The sequence below is a fragment of the Manacus vitellinus genome, unplaced genomic scaffold (assembly GCF_001715985.3).
Source record: "Manacus vitellinus isolate BGI_N305 unplaced genomic scaffold, ASM171598v3 scaffold_81_pilon, whole genome shotgun sequence".
In the NCBI taxonomy this organism is placed as follows: Eukaryota; Metazoa; Chordata; class Aves; order Passeriformes; family Pipridae; genus Manacus; species Manacus vitellinus.
Window position 1 is genome coordinate 1,074,209 of NW_021940822.1, and position 18,215 is coordinate 1,092,423.

At 52.5% G+C, this 18,215-nt stretch overlaps 1 protein-coding gene across 1 annotated transcript; it reads left to right on the forward strand.

Annotated features, from left to right (window-relative positions):
* The first annotated feature begins 51 nt into the window (after positions 1-51).
* On the forward strand, positions 52-17,938 carry PYGB (glycogen phosphorylase B). Its single transcript, XM_029964849.1, has 20 exons — positions 52-377; positions 2,568-2,669; positions 4,208-4,286; positions 5,111-5,214; positions 6,466-6,597; positions 9,005-9,116; positions 10,160-10,242; positions 11,148-11,291; positions 11,625-11,717; positions 11,828-11,974; positions 12,097-12,260; positions 12,582-12,696; positions 13,409-13,510; positions 13,645-13,792; positions 14,379-14,437; positions 15,163-15,304; positions 15,634-15,841; positions 16,262-16,396; positions 16,565-16,631; positions 16,874-17,938. The coding sequence occupies exons 1-20, from the start codon at positions 132-134 to the stop codon at positions 17,024-17,026; spliced, it is 2,535 nt and encodes an 844-aa protein (XP_029820709.1). The 5' UTR covers positions 52-131; the 3' UTR covers positions 17,027-17,938.
* Positions 17,939-18,215: the final 277 nt, after the last annotated feature.

The window sequence follows — 18,215 nt, forward strand, 5'->3', positions numbered from 1 at the left end:
CCGCGGTCGCAGCCCGCCCCGGCAGCGGCCCCGGCCTCGTCGCGGGCGGTGGAGGCGCAGGCGCGGCTGCCCCGGACCTGCCCCAGCCCCGGCTGCGGCAGCGGCGGAGCCGGCGGGGCGGCGGCGGCGGGATGGCGGCGCCGCCGCGAGCGAACGGGGACCGTCGGAAGCAGATCAGCGTGCGGGGCATCGCGGGGCTGGGGGACGTGGCGGAGGTGCGCAAGAGCTTCAACCGGCACCTCCACTTCACCCTCGTCAAGGACCGCAACGTCGCCACCCCCCGCGACTACTACTTCGCGCTGGCCCACACGGTGCGCGACCACCTGGTGGGGCGCTGGATCCGCACCCAGCAGCACTACTACGAGCGGGACCCCAAGGTGAGCCCCGGGGGGACAAGGGACTGGGGCGCGGCGGCTGTGCCTTCTTCGCAGGTGTCTCCGTGTCCCCCTGACGGGTGTCACTGCAGGCATGACCCACGGGCATTCCCTCAGCCTTGTCTCTTGCGTGTGCCTGGCTGTGGCTGTGGCCCCTTGTGCATCACCACGGCCATGGCTCCTTGCCATGGCCGTGCCGCTGGTGCATCCTGCCATGACTTCTTCCCTGTGGGCATTGTCACACTTGCATCCCTCACACTCTGCTGTGGCTGTGTCCCCCTGGGCATTGCCATGGCCGTGTCCCCATGGCAGCATGGCCATGTCCCTTGAATGCACTTCACAGTGGCTGTGTCCCCATGAGCCTTGGCTCAGCCATGTCCCTCACACAGATCTTGCCATGGACATCACCATGGCTGTGTCCCTTGTGCAGTTTGCCGTAACTGTGTCCCCACAAACACTTTTGTAGTCTTGTCTCAATGAACCTTGCTGCAGCATTGTCCCCCCTCAGAACCCCCCATAACTGTGACCCCCTACACCTTGTTGCAGCCACGTCCCCTGTGATCCCACTCTGAGCATGCCCTTCCATGGGCCTTGCTGGCGCTAAATCTTGTGCACACTCCACCGCGGCCATGTCCTGCCCTGGCACTGCCGCGCTGGTGTCCCCTGTGGGCATCGTCACCTCCATATCTCAGCACGTGCCTCAGCACAGCCCTGTCCTGACTTCACTCCTGCAAAATATGCAGGCAGCTCGGCTTTGAGACCGGAGAGGAGTTTCTTGCCTTGTGAAAACCAGACAAGCTCTCCCAGGTAACCAAACCCTGGGGTTTATTCCCACTTGTCAAGTCAGGACAGCGATGCTGGAGGAGCTGGGGGCTGCAGGACATTTAAATTGAGACCTGATCCAGCATTTGAGTGGAGAGCCACAGAGAGCAGGTACTAGGAAAGGCACATACCTTCCCCTTGTGCAGGCAGCTGCCTCCCTGAGTCAGCTCATTTCCCAATATTATGAATACTGCCTTGACACAAGAAGCAAAGTGCACTTTCACAACGGAATGGCTGCACATACACTGGAAGTTACACTGGTGCATGGGGCTTTTATCCTAACTCACAAAATGTGCCCTGATGTGTATTGCTGCAACAACAGAAGGAATTGTACAGGTCCCATAAAGGCTCAGAGGAGCTTGGAGCGAGTTCTCTTACTGTCCCCCACACTTAGATTTTCACTAGGAATGTGTTTCTGTGGCAGACTGAAAGGGGCAGAGCATTTGTGCAATTGTGCAATGTTTTTGGTTTTTCTGATGAGCCCCAGGGAATAAACAGACCCTTTCAGACTCCCAGCAGAGGTGGCAGAGTGGGTAATCCTGCTGCTTAGCAGGGAAAGATCCAAGCTACAGTGGAAAGAGATTCAAGGGAAAGCACAATTTAAAGTCAGGTTATTGCTCTGTTAAAAATTCCTGTTTGTTTATAAAAATATCCACAGCAATAAATCTGAGTGAGGGCAAAAGTTTGCACAGCCTGTTTCTTGTCCCACACACAGGCTTTCGTTAGCATTCGTGGCACAGGCGCGGCTCCTCTCAAACTTGGAGGGTCACAACGGAGCAGCCTGTCGTGCACAGTTGTGCCAGGAACCCTGCCACCCTTGGGACAGTTTATTTGTTCAACAGGATGAAACGTATGAAACTCAGCGTGGGGAGAACAGGAAGACCCATGTGATGGGAGTGCTGGAAAATTGCCAGCAGGAAGGTGCTGGTCCTGGGCCCAGCCAGCCTGTGCGGGGCAGGGGTCTCACTCTGGCTTTCGGGAGGCTCTGGATCAGCTTCAGCCTAGCCTGGGAAAACTTTAAAAGCCCAGCGTAAACATCACCTCAGCTGAGCCTGACAGTGTATAAATATACTATTCAGAATCCTAGATAATTCTTGCCCTGAGTTAATTAGGGAAACACTTAACAGGCAGCGAGATTTTTCTATAGAAGGCTGTTGGCAGGGAGATGCGTGGCGGAGGCTTGGCCGGCATCCCGTGCAAGATTCTTCTGACAAACAACTGTGGTGCGTGGTGTTCAGGAGCAGGCGCCAAGAGCCAGTCTGGGAAGACATCCCTACTCTGGAAAATGCTTGGGTCTGCTCTTCATTTTAAGCAACTTTGGTGAAAGCAAAGTGCTGTGCTGTGTGTAAGCGACTTGCTTTGCCTCCCCAGCGCATTTACTACCTGTCCCTGGAGTTCTACATGGGTCGCACTCTGCAGAACACCATGGTGAATTTGGGCCTGCAGAATGCTTGTGACGAAGCCATTTACCAGGTAAAGTCTTGGGGTACCAGGGTCCCCCTGAGGTACTGGCTAACCTTTTCCATGCAGAGGCATGGGTATCTCTATTTCTCAGGGCTTTACCCTAAGGTTGTGTTCTTTTGACTGTACAAAACGAGGCTTGGCTCTCTCTTAGTGTTTTTCATTCCCTGCAGAAGACAGTGTGGGGACCCTTGGTTGCCTTGGAGTTAGAGTACGGTTTTTTCAAACCACTGTTTTCCTGTAGTGAATGGGAAAATCCAGAAGTGTATACAGAAAACAACACCCAGTATCCCAAATGATTAGGGAGTCACAGGCTGCAAAGAGCTTTCCGTTAGCAGGAGAGATGACTACTTACCACAGGCCATGTAGACTGATAGGAGAAACTGGGCCAGAAGAGGAAACTGGAGCACCAAAACACCAAATTACATTTCATTTCACAAGGCACAGCAGCAGAGTTGCCAGAGAGAAGTTAATCATTGAGAAGGGAGAAAGGAGGGAAATTGTTTACTTGAAGTAAAATGTAATCAGATGATTTCTAATTGGAAAAAGACACAGATTGGTATCACCAAGACAATCACAAATGTGAGGCCATGGTTACTTATATCGTTATTTGCAGCCATCTCTCAGCAGCTCAGTGACGTTTTTTGGCAGAATGTGAGTTTTTTGGCTTTCTCACCCAAAGGCTTTATTTCTCCCTGCCTCTTCCCCCCGGCCCCAGGTGTGTTGGGAGGTGTCCTATCCAGCATGACTCTGTCAGTGAGAGAATTTGCCTCATTTTTGGTGTCCCCATCACCCTGTGCATGAGGCTTTCCCATCTTGTGGTTGCAGACCACTGAAGTCTGGGAAAACAGTTTGGGGAGCAGCCATAGTGTTGGCTTAACAGCCTGCTGTCCCCCCTGGCACCAAGGTGAGATACTGCTGCCCTCCAGGAGGCAGCATCTCTTGACTCCTGGAGAGTCCTTGCTGCTGGCATGCTTAGCCTTCATCCGGCAGTGGCCCCCAGGCCAGAGAACAAACAGTGGATGCAGGCAACCACTTCCAGCAATGGACTGCGGCCAAGGAGCTCGACTGCAGGCTGGACAGGATATGGGAAGCACGGAGAGTACTTACTGCCAGCCTGGTCATGCCCTTTCTCAAGGACTTGATGGATGCAAGCAGAGGGATGACCTGCCCTGCTGGACTTGGGGGTCCCTTGCACACCAGCTTGACCATTCACCATCCTGTCTCCAATGGCGAGTTTGGTTGAAGGGCCTCCTGGCATGGGGGGCTGCCAGGGGATGAGTGTTTTGTTTGAAGTCTCTAAGGAAACCTAGTTCATAGGAAAGGGGTGTTTGATGATGTGCTAAATTGCTTCCCAATTAACTGGGCTGCCCGAGGACCAGGAGCTGTTGAGATGCTTTGTGGGGAGTGGTGGGGACGGAGCAAAGACCCTGTGGGTTTAATTTCCCACAGTGTGGTTGGGTTTGGGATCTGTGTTTGGCCTCCTCAGAGAACAGCTCAGGACATGGGTTTTGAGTGGTGACATGTTCTGCTGTGGCTCTTTCCAATAGCTGGGTTTGGACTTGGAGGAGCTGGAAGAAATTGAAGAAGATGCTGGGCTGGGAAACGGAGGCCTGGGCCGCCTGGCAGGTAATACAGGGAGAGGGAAGCCCCCTTCTTTTGCAGAGTGCACGGGGACCAAGGGTGGAAGCTGTCACACCCTCGCCACTGCCTTCTGCCCTGCAGGCCTTCAGCAGTATGGTACCTTTATGCCTGCTCCTGGCTGGCCAGAAACAAGCCCCCTCCACAGTGAGAGCATCCAGGAGATGTAGGTGTGTGTTCCGCAGCGCAGAAGGCAGGGCTGCGGCTGAAAGAGGCTGTTGGAGCCTTTCTCCTCACCTCCATGAGAAATCTCTCACTTCTCAGAGGCACTCAGCAGCTATCACAGAGACAGATTGTTGGCTGCTATTTTAGTCTGCCTGTCCCATGGGACAGCTGAAGATGAGAGCTCCCCAGTGTGGAGTAAATGCTGGGGCTGATCTTTACCAGAGCTGCCGGGACTGAGGGCTGGAAAGGTTTCCTTTAGAAACAATGATAGTTAAGTAGCTGGTGGTGCAGTGAGTTGGGGTCAGAAGCCCTTCTTTACTGGGCAGGCAGGCTTACAGCAAGGCATTAGCACCTCAGGCAAGTTTAGAAGAGCTCTCACTGCAACAAGGCTGGATTTAGTGTTTTGGTGACCTCTTCTTGCCACCAACAGTTTGGGGGGGTTCATGATGGCTTGGCAGGATATACATAGGGTCCTGCTGGAGTCATTCTCCTTCTGTCCCTTCTGCACATAGATTTTCTCTGACTAATAAACATTTCCAGCAGCACTGGTTGTGGCAGCCCCTCACCTCCATGCACAGCACACTGTAGCAAATGCAGCAAGAGAGGATTGAGGTTCCTTGCAGTATGACCCTGCTCTGCTCTTCCAGCCTGTTTCCTGGACTCCATGGCCACGCTGGGCCTGGCTGCATACGGTTATGGCATCCGCTACGAGTTCGGTATCTTCAACCAGAAGATTGTCGACGGTTGGCAGGTACGTTGGGAAGCTCAGGTCAGCTCTTCTCCCTCTGTTTTATACTGCAGTGGCCACCTCTTCCTGTGGACAAGGCCTGGCCACACAAAATGCACTGCAGTGCCTTGAGCTGCTCCTAAACTGGGCATATGAGTCCATCACTGGGCAGGATCATGTGGAACTTGAGCCACAGGGCATGGCTGAGACCAGAGGTCTCCCTGCCTGGGGCTCCATGACACAGCTGCAACAACTCCAGAGTCCCATCCAGCCTGGCAGTGAGTGGGCAAGGAGTCAGACTAAGGATGGAGATGTGCCTAAATACCTCATGCAGGTGTCTGGTGAAGGATGGATTTGAACATAATGGAACACGGGCAAGTGCCTGGGTGCTGCTGCTCCTGTGGGTTCCCTGGGTCACTGGCAGCAGGGTCTTAAACGGGGACTTTCCTGTAGCATTAGTGATCATAGTATTTTCTAGTGAAAATAGCTAAAATGCCCCAGCTGGCAGTTTTCCTTAGTGTATATCTGGAAGTTGTTTCCATGAGGAGACATGTCTTGCTTCTGAGCATAAAGTACCTTTTTCCCCCTAAAATAGTGAGAGGTTTGAAGATTGTTTCTTCCTCCTTCTCCACAAAAAAGCTGCAATGCTAGACCCTATAAATGGTAGAAGCGGGGAAAAAAGCTTCCGCTGTATTTGACTTCATGTTACTTAAAAAAGAATGGAGGTGGTGGCATGCTGGGCTGCGGCTCAGAGCTGCCCTTCCCTCTCTCCTCCCCTTCCCAGCAGAGAAATGCCTGGGAGGCACAAAGCATCTCTCCAAGTGCCTCAGCCCCTCTGGCTCCTGGATAACATCAACCTTGGTGACTCTGATGGGTTCACTGTTACCAGCTGAGAGGAAAAACCCTCCCTGTTACAGACCTAGATTACAGAGGGTGACTTGTGGCCAGGAACAGCACCAGTGGGTGCCACATCCCAAGTGTAACAATCAAACTGGATGTAAAGGCATGGAGACAGAGTGCAGTGATCTGTGCAGTTTGGATGGCTTAAACCCGAACAGTGCTGCAAAGCCCATAGAGGCTGATTTATTTATACCAGTCGGGATGCAGACATCTAAGTTTTGGAAAGCCCAGCTGTCCTCTAGAGGCCTCTGCATATCCATTTTTAAAGCCAGCTTGCTAGAGTTTTGTTTTTAAACTGGTGTGCCTTCGGAGAGCCTTATTTAGCCTTCACTTGTAGACACAAGCCATCTGTTGAACCTCTTTTGCCTCTTGCAGGTGGAGGAGGCGGATGACTGGCTACGCTATGGCAATCCCTGGGAGAAAGCTCGCCCAGAGTACATGCTCCCTGTGCACTTCTACGGCCGTGTGGATCACACTCCTGAGGGTGTGAAGTGGATCGACACCCAGGTACCACCATCATCTGTGTCAGTGCTGGGCTGGAGGAGACCAGGCAGGGTAGTGAGGAGGGGGAGCGTCTGAGCCTGGGCTGCATGAGGGGTTCAGGCTTTGCTTCTCTCCCAGATTGGCAAAACTCTCTCTGCTACCCTTGCAATTATGAAAGTGACGCTGTAGCCTAAATGATTTGAAAAAAATTTTTGTTGATTTGTTGCAGTAGGAATTGAGAAAAAAGAGGGATGATAACAACTTCAGATCAGTTGGGGCCTCCTTCCCTGCTGATCTCCAGGGTGAAACCCCACAGTCTTGAATGGATTTATGTTGGAGGACAAATTGGAGAACCCTGGCAGCTCTGCTAGATTCCTTCTGCACTGCTCCTGGCCACTGCTCACTCACACTCAGTGGTTTTGCAGGTGGTTCTAGTGCTGCTGCTGTGGGTGGGCAGCACCGTGGGTGTTTAACTCCTGTGATCAGAGCAAGTTCCTCTTTCCCAGACAAGCCCAACTGGCAGAGTGCTGTCAGGGGAGGCTGGAGGTGGTTTCTAGTCTCCAGTCTGCCCGGAGGCCTTGTTTTGTGGCATTGTGGAGCACAAATGCTCCTTCAGCCTCCCACAGTTGAGGAAGTAGTGTTGTACTTCAGGAGCACGTGCTTGCTCAGGGCACAGGCTGCTGCATCACAGATGCATTCCCATCTCGCAGCTGAGGAAGGCAAGCTGTGAAGAGGCACAGGTCTATTAAGAGGATCAAAGATGCTTCATCCTCTCCTGTGTAAGCAGTGCCCAGGATGGAGGAAGAAAGGATGATTAATTTCTCTGGGATTCAGGGATATGACCTAGCCTTGTTCCTGTGATGTTCCAGCAGTCTCTCAGCCTGATGAGCCAGCTCGGTTCATCCGAGGAGCTCAGTCACAGAGCCCAGCCATTCTCTTCAGTGCCGAGAGCTGAAGCTCAGTTTCAGAGTCACCTGGGCCTGCTCAGAGGAGAAATAAACCAGGTCGTTTTCCAGGAGTCTGGTTGCTCAAGGCTGTGCAGTGACTTAGGCCACTCCCAGCACAAACAGTGCAGGGGCTCAACACCACAGCCCTGTGAATATCTTGGAGGCACTGTGCCAGAGCTCTCTGGTCCCCGAGTGCAGCAGGCATCCAGTTGGGGACTGAGTGCCATTGCATTACAGCATCTCTCTCTTCTGGTCCTAACGGTTGTCCAGGGTTTCAGGGATCCCAAACATTGCTTCCTACAAGGAAGTGAATTTTCAGATAGTGCTGTTAAGGGAACAAGTTGGAAAGGCTCAAAAAACCCGAAGACGCAGTCTCCAAATATAGCATTGCTGAGTTCATGTGATGTGTGCCCCAGTCTCTGGGCAGGCTCTCTGCCTGCTTCTGTGTTCAGAGCTGGTAATAGCAGCTTGAGCTCTTGCTGATCCCAGAGGAGACGTATTGCTGATGCCAGCACAAAGAGGCTGTTCAGGACCAAAATACTGAGTTTTCCCTGCTCTCTGAACGCAGCTTCTCCAGTTCTCTGCTGCTTCTCACATCTTGGGGACAGTCTCTGCCTGGTGTTCCATTAGATTGACTTGTTTAGGAGGGTGCTGGCTCTCTTTGCCAGTGTCAGAGAGGAGGCCTGGGCTTCGTGCTGCAGGATCAGGGTCTTGCTCTGCAAGTACCATTCAGCTCTGCTGACATAAGCCCTTGGCCTCTTTGTTCCAGGCTGAGTTCAGGGTGCCTCACGTTGTTGGCAATAGGTCTGGAGGCACGCAGGTGTTGGCACATCAGTGTGCTTGTAAACACACCCATGCCTTGCTTAGCTAGTGTAATCTGAGCTGGAAGCCCCAGTGTTACTCCCTGTAGCCATGTGCACAGGATCTTGAGGCTTAAGCATCATCTGTAAACTGCAAAAATAGTTTCACACTCGCTTTCAGTTCAGGTGCTGGAGATCTCAGTGAATTTATCCAGGCAGGTTCAACAAACCCTGAATCACTCTGGGGATGGTGCTGCAGTGGAAGGGTTAGCTGGCAGGTTGCAGAAAGCTAATGGGCAGGATTCAGGCTGTGGAGTTTATCCCATGTGGAAACACAAAGGTCCTAGCTGCCCTGGCTCTACCCCAGCACAGACAGAATCACAGTGGGCAGCTGAGGATGCTTGCTCTGATCAACAACTAATAGGTACTCCAGATGGTATAGGAAGGTCAGCAGGCTGCTTAAAACTCTCTTTTGCATTTCACTGATGGGCTTGTAACTCCAGTTGGTGCCCATGATACCATGAAAATCTGTGAAGCTCAGCAGGAGTGTTTTAGTGAAGTGAGGTTTTACCACAGCCAGTTGTCTGTGTCCTCTGGATTCTTCCTGCAAGGGTTTCAGCCACTTTCCTGCCTTCTCTGAGGCCATTGTGCTGCTAACCAGAGGGGGATACTGTCCTTTTGCAGGTTGTCCTTGCTATGCCTTACGACACACCAGTACCAGGATACAAGAACAACACTGTGAACACCATGAGGCTTTGGTCTGCGAAGGCGCCCAATGACTTCAACCTCCAGGAGTGTAAGTGCTGTCCCTCCACAGCCTCTCTTCTGGCCAGGCTGGGACACAGTTGTTCCTGTGTGCATGGCACCTGGCACAGCACTACCCATCTGGCCTGCTTTATCCATATCTCCTAGCTGCCTCCAAAACAGAGCACTGTGTGCACATCCATGGATCACACTATCCCCAACTACTTCCAGAGCCCTCACGTACCAGGACACACATCCTTTCTCCTTTCATTTCCATCACACTTACCATGCTCTCACAACTTGCCCTATGCCTTCCCCGCAGTCCACCTGCTACTGGATTCCCTACATCACCAAATGAGTTGCAAAGTTTCTATGTAGGGTCATTTTCTGTGCAGTGCCGATGGAAAAGAGCAGCACAGCCCACCTTACTGTTGGTTTGCTTTAGGTGCATTTTCCAGGCTTTAATTGCAGTGCTGAAGAGCAGATATAGGGCAGCTAACACACCAAATGTCAGTGCTAGTCTGTTACAGAAGGGGAAGGTTTTAGATTAGACTGATTTGATTTATTCTTCCATGCTGGCAAGTGCAGAGATTTGTGTGTCCAAGCAGCCTTGCCAGGAGAACTTGTGTGGGGGACATGGGGTAACAGCTCCTGAGCCTCCTCAGTTCTTGATCGGCAGTTGTGAGCTGGGTTTTGATGAGCCTGTTGTACCCTTTAGGAGCTGACTGTGACTGTGGTGTTTATGCTTCTTTGCCCACCCGCGTTTCTCCTTAGTTCTTAAGCAAGATGGCTGATCACTCAATTCCTTCTTTTGCCCTCTCTGGCTGCTATCTGTCTTCAGTTTCTGTCTGTCCTTCCTGATACGTGTGTCTTGAGAAGCACATGGAGATGTGCCTTTCTCTTGTCCCATCTCCTCCTGTCACTCTGGTGCCCTTCACACACGTACATTCCCGTTATATTCCATTAATTCCAGCCTGAATAGTCACGTTACAAAAGCTCTCTATGAGCGAAGAGGGAAAAGTGCAGTGTCAGGGACCTACCTGCCTGAGTCTCTACGGCTGCTGGAGTGCTGTGTGTATTTCTCTCTTGCTGCAGTCAATATGGGTGACTACATCGAGGCGGTATTGGACAGAAACCTGGCAGAAAACATATCCAGAGTCCTGTACCCAAATGATAATGTGAGTGACTCTCTTGCCTCTCTTCCCTGTTGCTCAGAATCATCTTTCCTGCAGGTTCCTTGCATCTCCTTGTTTGCAAGCACTGGAAGGTCATGGCCACCTGGTGCTTATTGTTTTGGTTTAATACAATAGGTTGTCCCTGTAATTCCCAATGAACACACAATGCTCTGCAGGCTCCAGAGGGTCTCTGCTAACTGATAGCAGCTAAGAGTCTGGCCCAGATTGTGTAGCTGCTCTGTTCCCTGCTGCAAGGGGAAGACATATTACTCCTTCAACTTGAAGGCCTATGCCAATTTATATAGGGGGGACTCGTTCCATTCTCAGTTCAAGGGATTTCTCGCTGTAGGGGCTGTCCCAGGCCAAGCACTCACCGGACACTGGGTCCAAGAGGGAAGAACCCTCACTATCTAGTCATGGGTTAGCATCTGTGCTGGAAAAGCTCATCATCCCCTGCATTTTATGCTGCACTCTTTCATTCATGCTGGTGCTTTAAAATAGACCAGCATAGTGTATGTGAGAGGCAGCTGCTGTGTCCAGAGACACACTCCTAGTTCCTGGCTATTGCAGGGAGCCCAAAATCCTTTATCCAAAAACCCTGCAAAGGATCTTGCAGCAAAGGAGGGAGCTGCGCTGGCTCTGTAGGAGTAGCATGGATGTGGCAGGCTCTGATGCTCTCTCTGGGGGCAGCTGTTTGAAATGCCAAGCCCCTTGTCAGTCCCTGCAGCTGCTGTCCCCATCAGAGACATATGAGAAACATCCACATTTGCCCTGATGAGGTGCTGAACTTGTGAGGTCTGTTGGGAAGCCCATCAGAGTGGCTAGGAGCATCTCCAGGGGTTTGGCTGCCAAGTGGGTATGGGTGTGGCAGCTGCAGCACTAATGGCTGTGGTTTCCCCCCTTCGCAGTTCTTTGAAGGCAAGGAGCTGCGGCTGAAGCAGGAGTACTTTGTGGTGGCTGCCACCCTCCAGGACATCATCCGCCGCTTTAAGTCCTCCAAATTTGGGTGTCGAGACCCTGTGAGAACATGCTTTGAAACCTTCCCAGACAAGGTGAATCTGTGGTCAGAGGGTTGGGGGACATTCCAGCCAGACCTATCATGAGGGAAAGCAGAACACTCAGGACCAAGTGTATACAAACATGTATACAAACACCCTGGCAATTGGGGTGTAAAACAGATGAACTCTGGGCCTATTTTCCCAGGGGAAATTTGCAATTTGGAGCAAAACTTGAAAAGTTTGAATAGCTCCATTACTGAGAGCTCTGGCTGTTTCTGGGGGGGTGTGTGTCACAAGAAGAGACTTGGGGCTGACCCTCACACCAAACCTATGCACTGTCACAGTTCTATCACTGCCAGAACTGAGACCAGCAAGTCTGTGTTGCAGGTGGCTATTCAGCTAAATGACACCCACCCTGCCTTGTCCATACCAGAGCTCATGCGGATTCTGGTGGATGTGGAGAAAGTGGACTGGGACAAGGTAAGCAGAGCTGTGAGGTCTGTGGAGAACCTTTCAGGGGAAAGAGGAGGGGATTTCCTTTCCCCTCCTGGCCTGGACATGTGTATGTTAACCTGCTGTTTGTAACACAGGCCTGGGAGATCACAAAACGGACCTGTGCCTACACCAACCACACCGTGCTGCCTGAAGCCCTGGAGCGCTGGCCCGTCTCCATGTTTGAAAAGTTGCTGCCGCGTCACCTGGAGATCATTTATGCCCTCAACCAAATGCATCTCGATGTAAGGGACGGGGCTGGTCACAGGCTGTGGGAACTCAGGGGGTCTTGATCTGACCATCCTTAGGATGGGAATGCTCCTAGGTCCTATGGCTGCGTCACTAACGTCCCTTTCCCTGCCTGCAGCGTGTGGCAGCTCTTTACCCAGGGGACATTGACCGTCTCCGGAGGATGTCGGTGATCGAGGAAGGAGACTGCAAACGGATTAACATGGCACACCTCTGCGTGATTGGCTCCCATGCAGTCAACGGCGTGGCCCGCATCCACTCGGACATCGTGAAGAACTCAGTGTGAGTTGGGGGACGCTCAAGGCATGCACCCTCTCCACTCACTGGGGTTTGCCTGTAAGCTGTGGAGGGCTTGCTGGGGCAATTAGGTGTTCAGGTCTGTTTTGGCTGCCTTGCTGGATATGGCAGGCTGGGGAGACTCTCTCCCTTTAGAGCTGGTGAAACTCTTGGCAGTACAGCTGAGGAAGGGGGTGAGAGGCAGCAGAGTTCACACCTGTGACAGGGAGATCAGCAGAGTCTGCCCTGAGTCAGGAGCACGCATAGTGGGAGCCCAGCTGAAGCTTTGAGTGGTGGTGGGTGGTTCAGAGCTCCTTGATGTTCCAGATTCAAGGATTTCTATGAGCTGGAGCCAGAGAAGTTTCAGAACAAGACCAATGGGATCACACCGAGGCGCTGGCTCCTGCTGTGCAACCCAGGACTGGCTGACATTATTGCTGAGGTGAGTCGTGAGTATGTGAAGTGAGAGGCTGAGCCTGATCTGTTTGATCACCTCTTCTTGTGGTCTGATCAGACCCAAGGCTGACACCTGGCAGGTGTGCATGGGGACAGCCTGGGAGGTGCACACCTGTGGTACGTGTAGGAGTGAGGTTGGCCGGGCTTTAAAATTGATGATGAAGAGTTGGCAAAAAAAAGCTGCAGAAATTTGGGTCTGGTCCCTGCCCTTGCAGTGACTATGCACCGTCAGGGTGTCAGCAAAAGCATGCAGCTTCATAGGCACAAAGGAGCTCCCTTGGAGCCCCAGCCCCAGTTCTGTTCCCTCTGTTTCCAGGCCCTTTAGCACAGGTTTTTGCTTCACCCTGCGACATGCCATGGCTGAATATCATCCTGTAATTAAATGTATGTTCATGTCCTGCCCATCTGTTTCTCCAGCTTCCGGGAGGCCCTGGCACTTGTGCATGCATCCTCCCTCCTCCCACTAAAGCTTTTTAAGAGAAGGAGGCTTGTTTGAGTTTTTCCTAGTGCCCCATTTCCATTGGGCTTCCTGAGGACACAGAGAAGTAACCTCATCATAAAACTTTGCCCCTTTTCCTGGCCACACTGCATCTTCCAGTTCCCAGTGAGACTGTGTCATCTCTGTTGGGGAAGTGCAGTTGTGGACGGGGTGAAGTGCCTCATAGGTGGGACATTCCTCTCTTGGTTTGTTCTTTTAGAAAATCGGGGAAGGCTTTATCACAGATCTGAGCCAGCTGAAGAAGCTACTGGATTTCATCAATAATGAGACTTTTATCAGGGATGTGGCAAAAGTCAAACAGGTAATGTGCACTGGAGGTGGGTTGGTTGGAAGAAGGCTAAAGGCACCATGCTACCAGGAACATCCCAGCAGCAAATACTCACGTCCGATGCAAGCCCTGAGAACCCATGCCTATTTCTCATATTTTTTTACCAGGAGAACAAGCTGAAGTTTGCAGCCTACTTGGAGGAGCAGTACAAAGTGAAGATCAACCCTTCATCCATGTTTGATGTTCAAGTCAAGCGAATCCATGAGTACAAGCGGCAACTACTGAACTGCCTGCATGCCATCACCCTCTACAACCGTAAGTCCTGCCTGGGCTGGTACATAAGGAGCGTTCCCCAACCTCTCACTGCCAGGCTCCCCATGTAAAACTATGGCAGCTGATGGCCAGGGACTCCTGCGCCTACCTCTGCCCTCCTGTCATGAAGGGCTTCTCTCCAGGAGGGAATACAAAATGTCTGAAGGGTCATACAGAGCTCTGAGGAAAAGCTCACAGCCCACATCTCCAGCCCAGCTGGTGTCCAGGTAACCCCCACACCTGTTCTGCAGGTGTTGAGACTGACCTGATGCAAGTTAAAGTCCCACTTCCCAGTGTATATTTTGGGCCTCTGCCCATTCCCTAAGGGAGGCAAGCCATTTGAGCTCTGCATTGTGCTAGCTTGAGTAGTTCTTCAAGGATTTTGCAGCCAATTTTCACCCACTACAGCTCCAGCAGATGTCTGGTTGCCTTCAGAGTCCTGCAAGTTTGATGGGTCCTTGTGACATGGGCTGAGATCCCTGCCCACCTCTGATGCATGCAGTTGTGAAGATTTTTTTTATTTTTTTTTAAGATCAAAATTGACCTTTCAAATTTGAAAAATTTTGAAGAAAGGTCCCTGCTCTTTCAGGCATCAGAAGTAATCCATCCAAATCCTGTGTGCCCAGGACTATTATGATTGGAGGAAAGGTAAATGCGTTCCAGACTCGGTGCATGCATGGCTCAGTGAGGGTGTGGGGAAGGTACTGTCCCCTTTCTGTGGCTTGGTGGGGCCCCCTGTAGGTTATCCAGTGTGTGTCTGCTGTGGGGCTCTTCAGGAAACGCAGCGACAACTAACTGGATTGAGCAAGGCCCCATCACTGTTTCCCTGTGGCTCAGCACTTCTCCTCCCGTGAGGGTTTTTTTGCTAAATCATGGCTGGGAGAATTAGGATTGTTCAGTTTGGAGAAGAGAAGGCTCTGGGGAGACATTATTGCAGTCTTTCAGTACTCAAAGGGGGCTTTTTAACAAAGATGGAGACAAACTTTTTAGTCTGCAATGCCTGTTGCATTGAGGGATAGTAGTTTTAAACTGAAGAAGGATCAGTTTACATTAGATCTATGGCGTAAATTTTTTACAATGAATGTGGTGAAGCACTAGAGCAGGTTGCCCAGAGGTGGCAGATGCTCTATCCCTGGAAACATTCAAGGTTGGAGGAGGCTCTCAGCAACCTAGTCTAGTTGAAGATGTCCCTGCTTATTGCAGGGGTGTTGGACTAGATGGCCTTTAAAAGTCCCTTCCAGCCCAAACCATTCTATGATTCTCTGTGAACAGAAGAGGTCAGGCCCAGACTCTCCCTGCAGTGAGGACCCACGCTGGTATCTCTCATGCTCTCCTTTATAAGCCTTCACCATTTCTGGGCTGCTCTTCTTCAGGCGGCTCCTGGCTACCACATGGCCAAGATGATCATCAAACTCATCACATCCGTTGGTGATGTCATCAACAACGATCCCTATGTGGGGGACAAGCTCAAGGTCATCTTCCTGGAGAATTACCGGGTATCCTTGGCCGAGAAGGGTATGTCTGGTCTTGTGTAAGCATATGTCAGGAGTTGGGCATGTCCCAGCTAAGCCCAGGAACTGGCTGGCCTAAGAGGCTGTTATGGCAGGACAGCTGGCTGTCCCCTAGGAAGGGCCTGAGGGTTCCACAAAGGTCAGGAAGCCAGCTTTCTGCATGAGCGACAGCAACTGCATGGGGTCATGGCAAAGCTGAGCCTGGCCCCAAAGTCATGCTGTTTGGGCTGAGGTTGAGGTCAGAAGGGCCACTAGCAGATGTCCAGGCTTGTCCTGGTTGTAGGGAGCTGCAGTGTACCAAGGATTAACTCCTACCTCTCTCGCACCCGGCAGTGATCCCAGCAGCAGATCTCTCCCAGCAGATCTCCACAGCCGGCACAGAGGCCTCAGGTACTGGCAACATGAAGTTCATGGTGAACGGGGCCCTCACCATTGGGACCATGGATGGGGCCAACGTGGAGATGGCTGAGGAGGCAGGCGAAGAAAACCTCTTCATATTTGGCATGCGAGTGGAGGATGTGGAGGCCCTGGATCGTAAAGGGTTGGTACATGCCAGGGCTTTTCAGATACAGGTCCCAGCTCTGGCAGGCAGAGCCATGTTCTCTGGGAGGGACACCTTCCTCCCTGGGCAGCTCTGGAGCAGGAAAAAACAGGGGGCTGGAGGCAGCCTCTGTCTGGGGCTGGGCCGTTGATGGTCCATCAGGGATGCAGCTTGTCCAGAGCACAGTGGCTGTGAATGGGACATTAAGTCTGGGCAAAAAGTGTTTCAGGCATTGCTACTGGTCTAGGAGCCACTAGCAGGGTGCTCTGATGGGCACACCCAGGAACAAGTCCCCTCACTCAGGAGCCATACAACATCCTTACCTGCCCTCCATGCCCCTGGAGAAGTCAGGTCCTGCTCTCCGGGTGCTGGGCCCCAGGAAGAGCATCAGTTCCTACAGCCTGTCTCTGCTGGGCACAGGTACAACGCCCGGGAGTACTATGAGCGCCTGCCAGAGCTGAGACAGGCCATTGACCAGATCAGCAGCGGTTTCTTCTCCCCTCGAGACCCTGGTTGCTTCAGGGATGTCGTGAACATGCTCATGTACCATGACAGGTGAGTGCTGGGAAGCATTCCCTTTGGTGGGCTGTGCTCAGCCTGCTTTAGCCTCCTTCCCTGCTGGCCTGGGTTCTCCTGCACAGGGGCTGAGCCCTGCCTGCCCACAGGAAGATGTCTGTCCTTCCCAGAAGGCAAAGCCCAGCCCTACTCTGCTTTGGGTTTCAGGTTTAAGGTGTTTGCAGATTATGAGGCCTACATTAAATGCCAAGGTCAAGTGGACCAGCTATTCATGGTAAGACATGCCCGCTACTGAGTGGGAGGGATGGGGTCTTTGGCCAAGGCAGTAGAGTGGGAGCCCTTCTCACAGACACCACAGTGTGTGGGCGTGGGGCAGGGCAAGGCAGGTTTTGCTGCTTTGGCAGCCCCACACCATGGCATTGAAATCAGTCAGGTCTGCACAGCCAGTGCCCTGCAATGCTGCGAGCCGGGACAGAGCTGGGTAAGGGACTGACTGCTGACATTGCCTCTCTTCAGGATCCCCGCGAGTGGACTAGGAAAGTCATCAGGAACATTGCGTGCTCGGGCAAGTTCTCCAGTGACAGGACCATCACGGAGTATGCCCAGGAAATCTGGGGTGTGGAGCCATCTGCCACAAAAATCCCCCCACCCAACCTCCCCCGAGATTGATGCACGAACAGAGGGAAGGAAGGAGGAATAGGCTCCCAGCCCAGGAGGCCTCACCACCAGTCAGATGGGCTCAGCTCTGCGGAACCAAGGCCTTTCCCTCAGGGGGCAGATGGATGCTGTGAGGAGGAGCCCTGACTGAGGAACAACAGCTGGGGGACATGAGAAAGGACCTTGTGTTTGCACCCATGTATCCAACCTGCATGTGCTGCATAGTGCTTTTAGTGAGATGACCATGGATAAGTCTTCCAAGCTGTGCTCCATGCTTAACAAGGGCTTTCCAACTAAACCCTCCCCTCAGCCCCTGCCTGGAAGGGCCTGGCCTCCTTGACCCTGCCCCACAAGCAGGATTAGCCAAAACAGAGCCTGTCTTGCATCCTCCTCTGGGGGTCTGCCAGGCCCAACACTAGGGGAAGGAGAAGCCACTCTGCCTCCCAGGCCAACCCCTTCCCCAGTAACACCTACAGAAGGTGGGGCTGGCTGTTAAAGCAGCTGGGCCCAGGGCAGTCACCAATGTCAAACTGCCACAAGAAGGAGAGCCTGGGATCAGCAACTTCCTTGCCACAGAGCTTACTGTAGTTTCCTGCCACACCTCTTTGCTAACTAAAGGCCCAGTAACCAAGCCACTCCAAGGATTTTTAGGCTCCATATCTGCATAGAGAGGGCTACCAGAGCCACCACTGCCAGGTGGGTGGCTGATCTTTCTGGTTCTTGGCTCTCCAGGTACAGCTGTGGGCTGGGTGCTACCCAGGGGGTGAACATGGATCACATCTCTGGCATTCTTCCACAGCAGGGTCATGCTGTTCCACATGTCCCTCCCAGTGCTGGGGTCAAAGTTTAACACCCATAGTGCAGCATAGTGCACCAGTACTCCCCTGTGTGACACCAGATCATTAAAACAACCTGAACACCTGCTGGTTTGACTTTGGACTGACTTGTGACTACTCCACACCTCTGGGTTCAGGTTGCAACAAGTTCAGGCCCTGATTCCTGAATTGATGCTGTCCTTCCCCAGCTGTGGCTTCATGGGATGTGGTCCTGTGCAGCTGACGGCATGCTGAGGTGCTGGCACCATCGTGGGGGCAACATGCCTGTGGTCAGTCTTGGCAGTGCTCAGGGTGTGCAGGAGGAAGTTGATACCAGTGGCTGCACTAGGCTAACTCCAGCCAAAGCTATTTACTGGTACCCCAGG

Bases quoted from the DNA above. Each gene is read 5' to 3' on its own strand.
- PYGB (XM_029964849.1), top strand. From the start codon at position 132: ATGGCGGCGCCGCCGCGAGCGAACGGGGACCGTCGGAAGCAGATCAGC. The intron at 12,261-12,581 runs GTGAGTTGGGGG...TTGATGTTCCAG, and splicing joins GACATCGTGAAGAACTCAGT to ATTCAAGGATTTCTATGAGC. The intron at 12,697-13,408 runs GTGAGTCGTGAG...TTGTTCTTTTAG, and splicing joins TGGCTGACATTATTGCTGAG to AAAATCGGGGAAGGCTTTAT.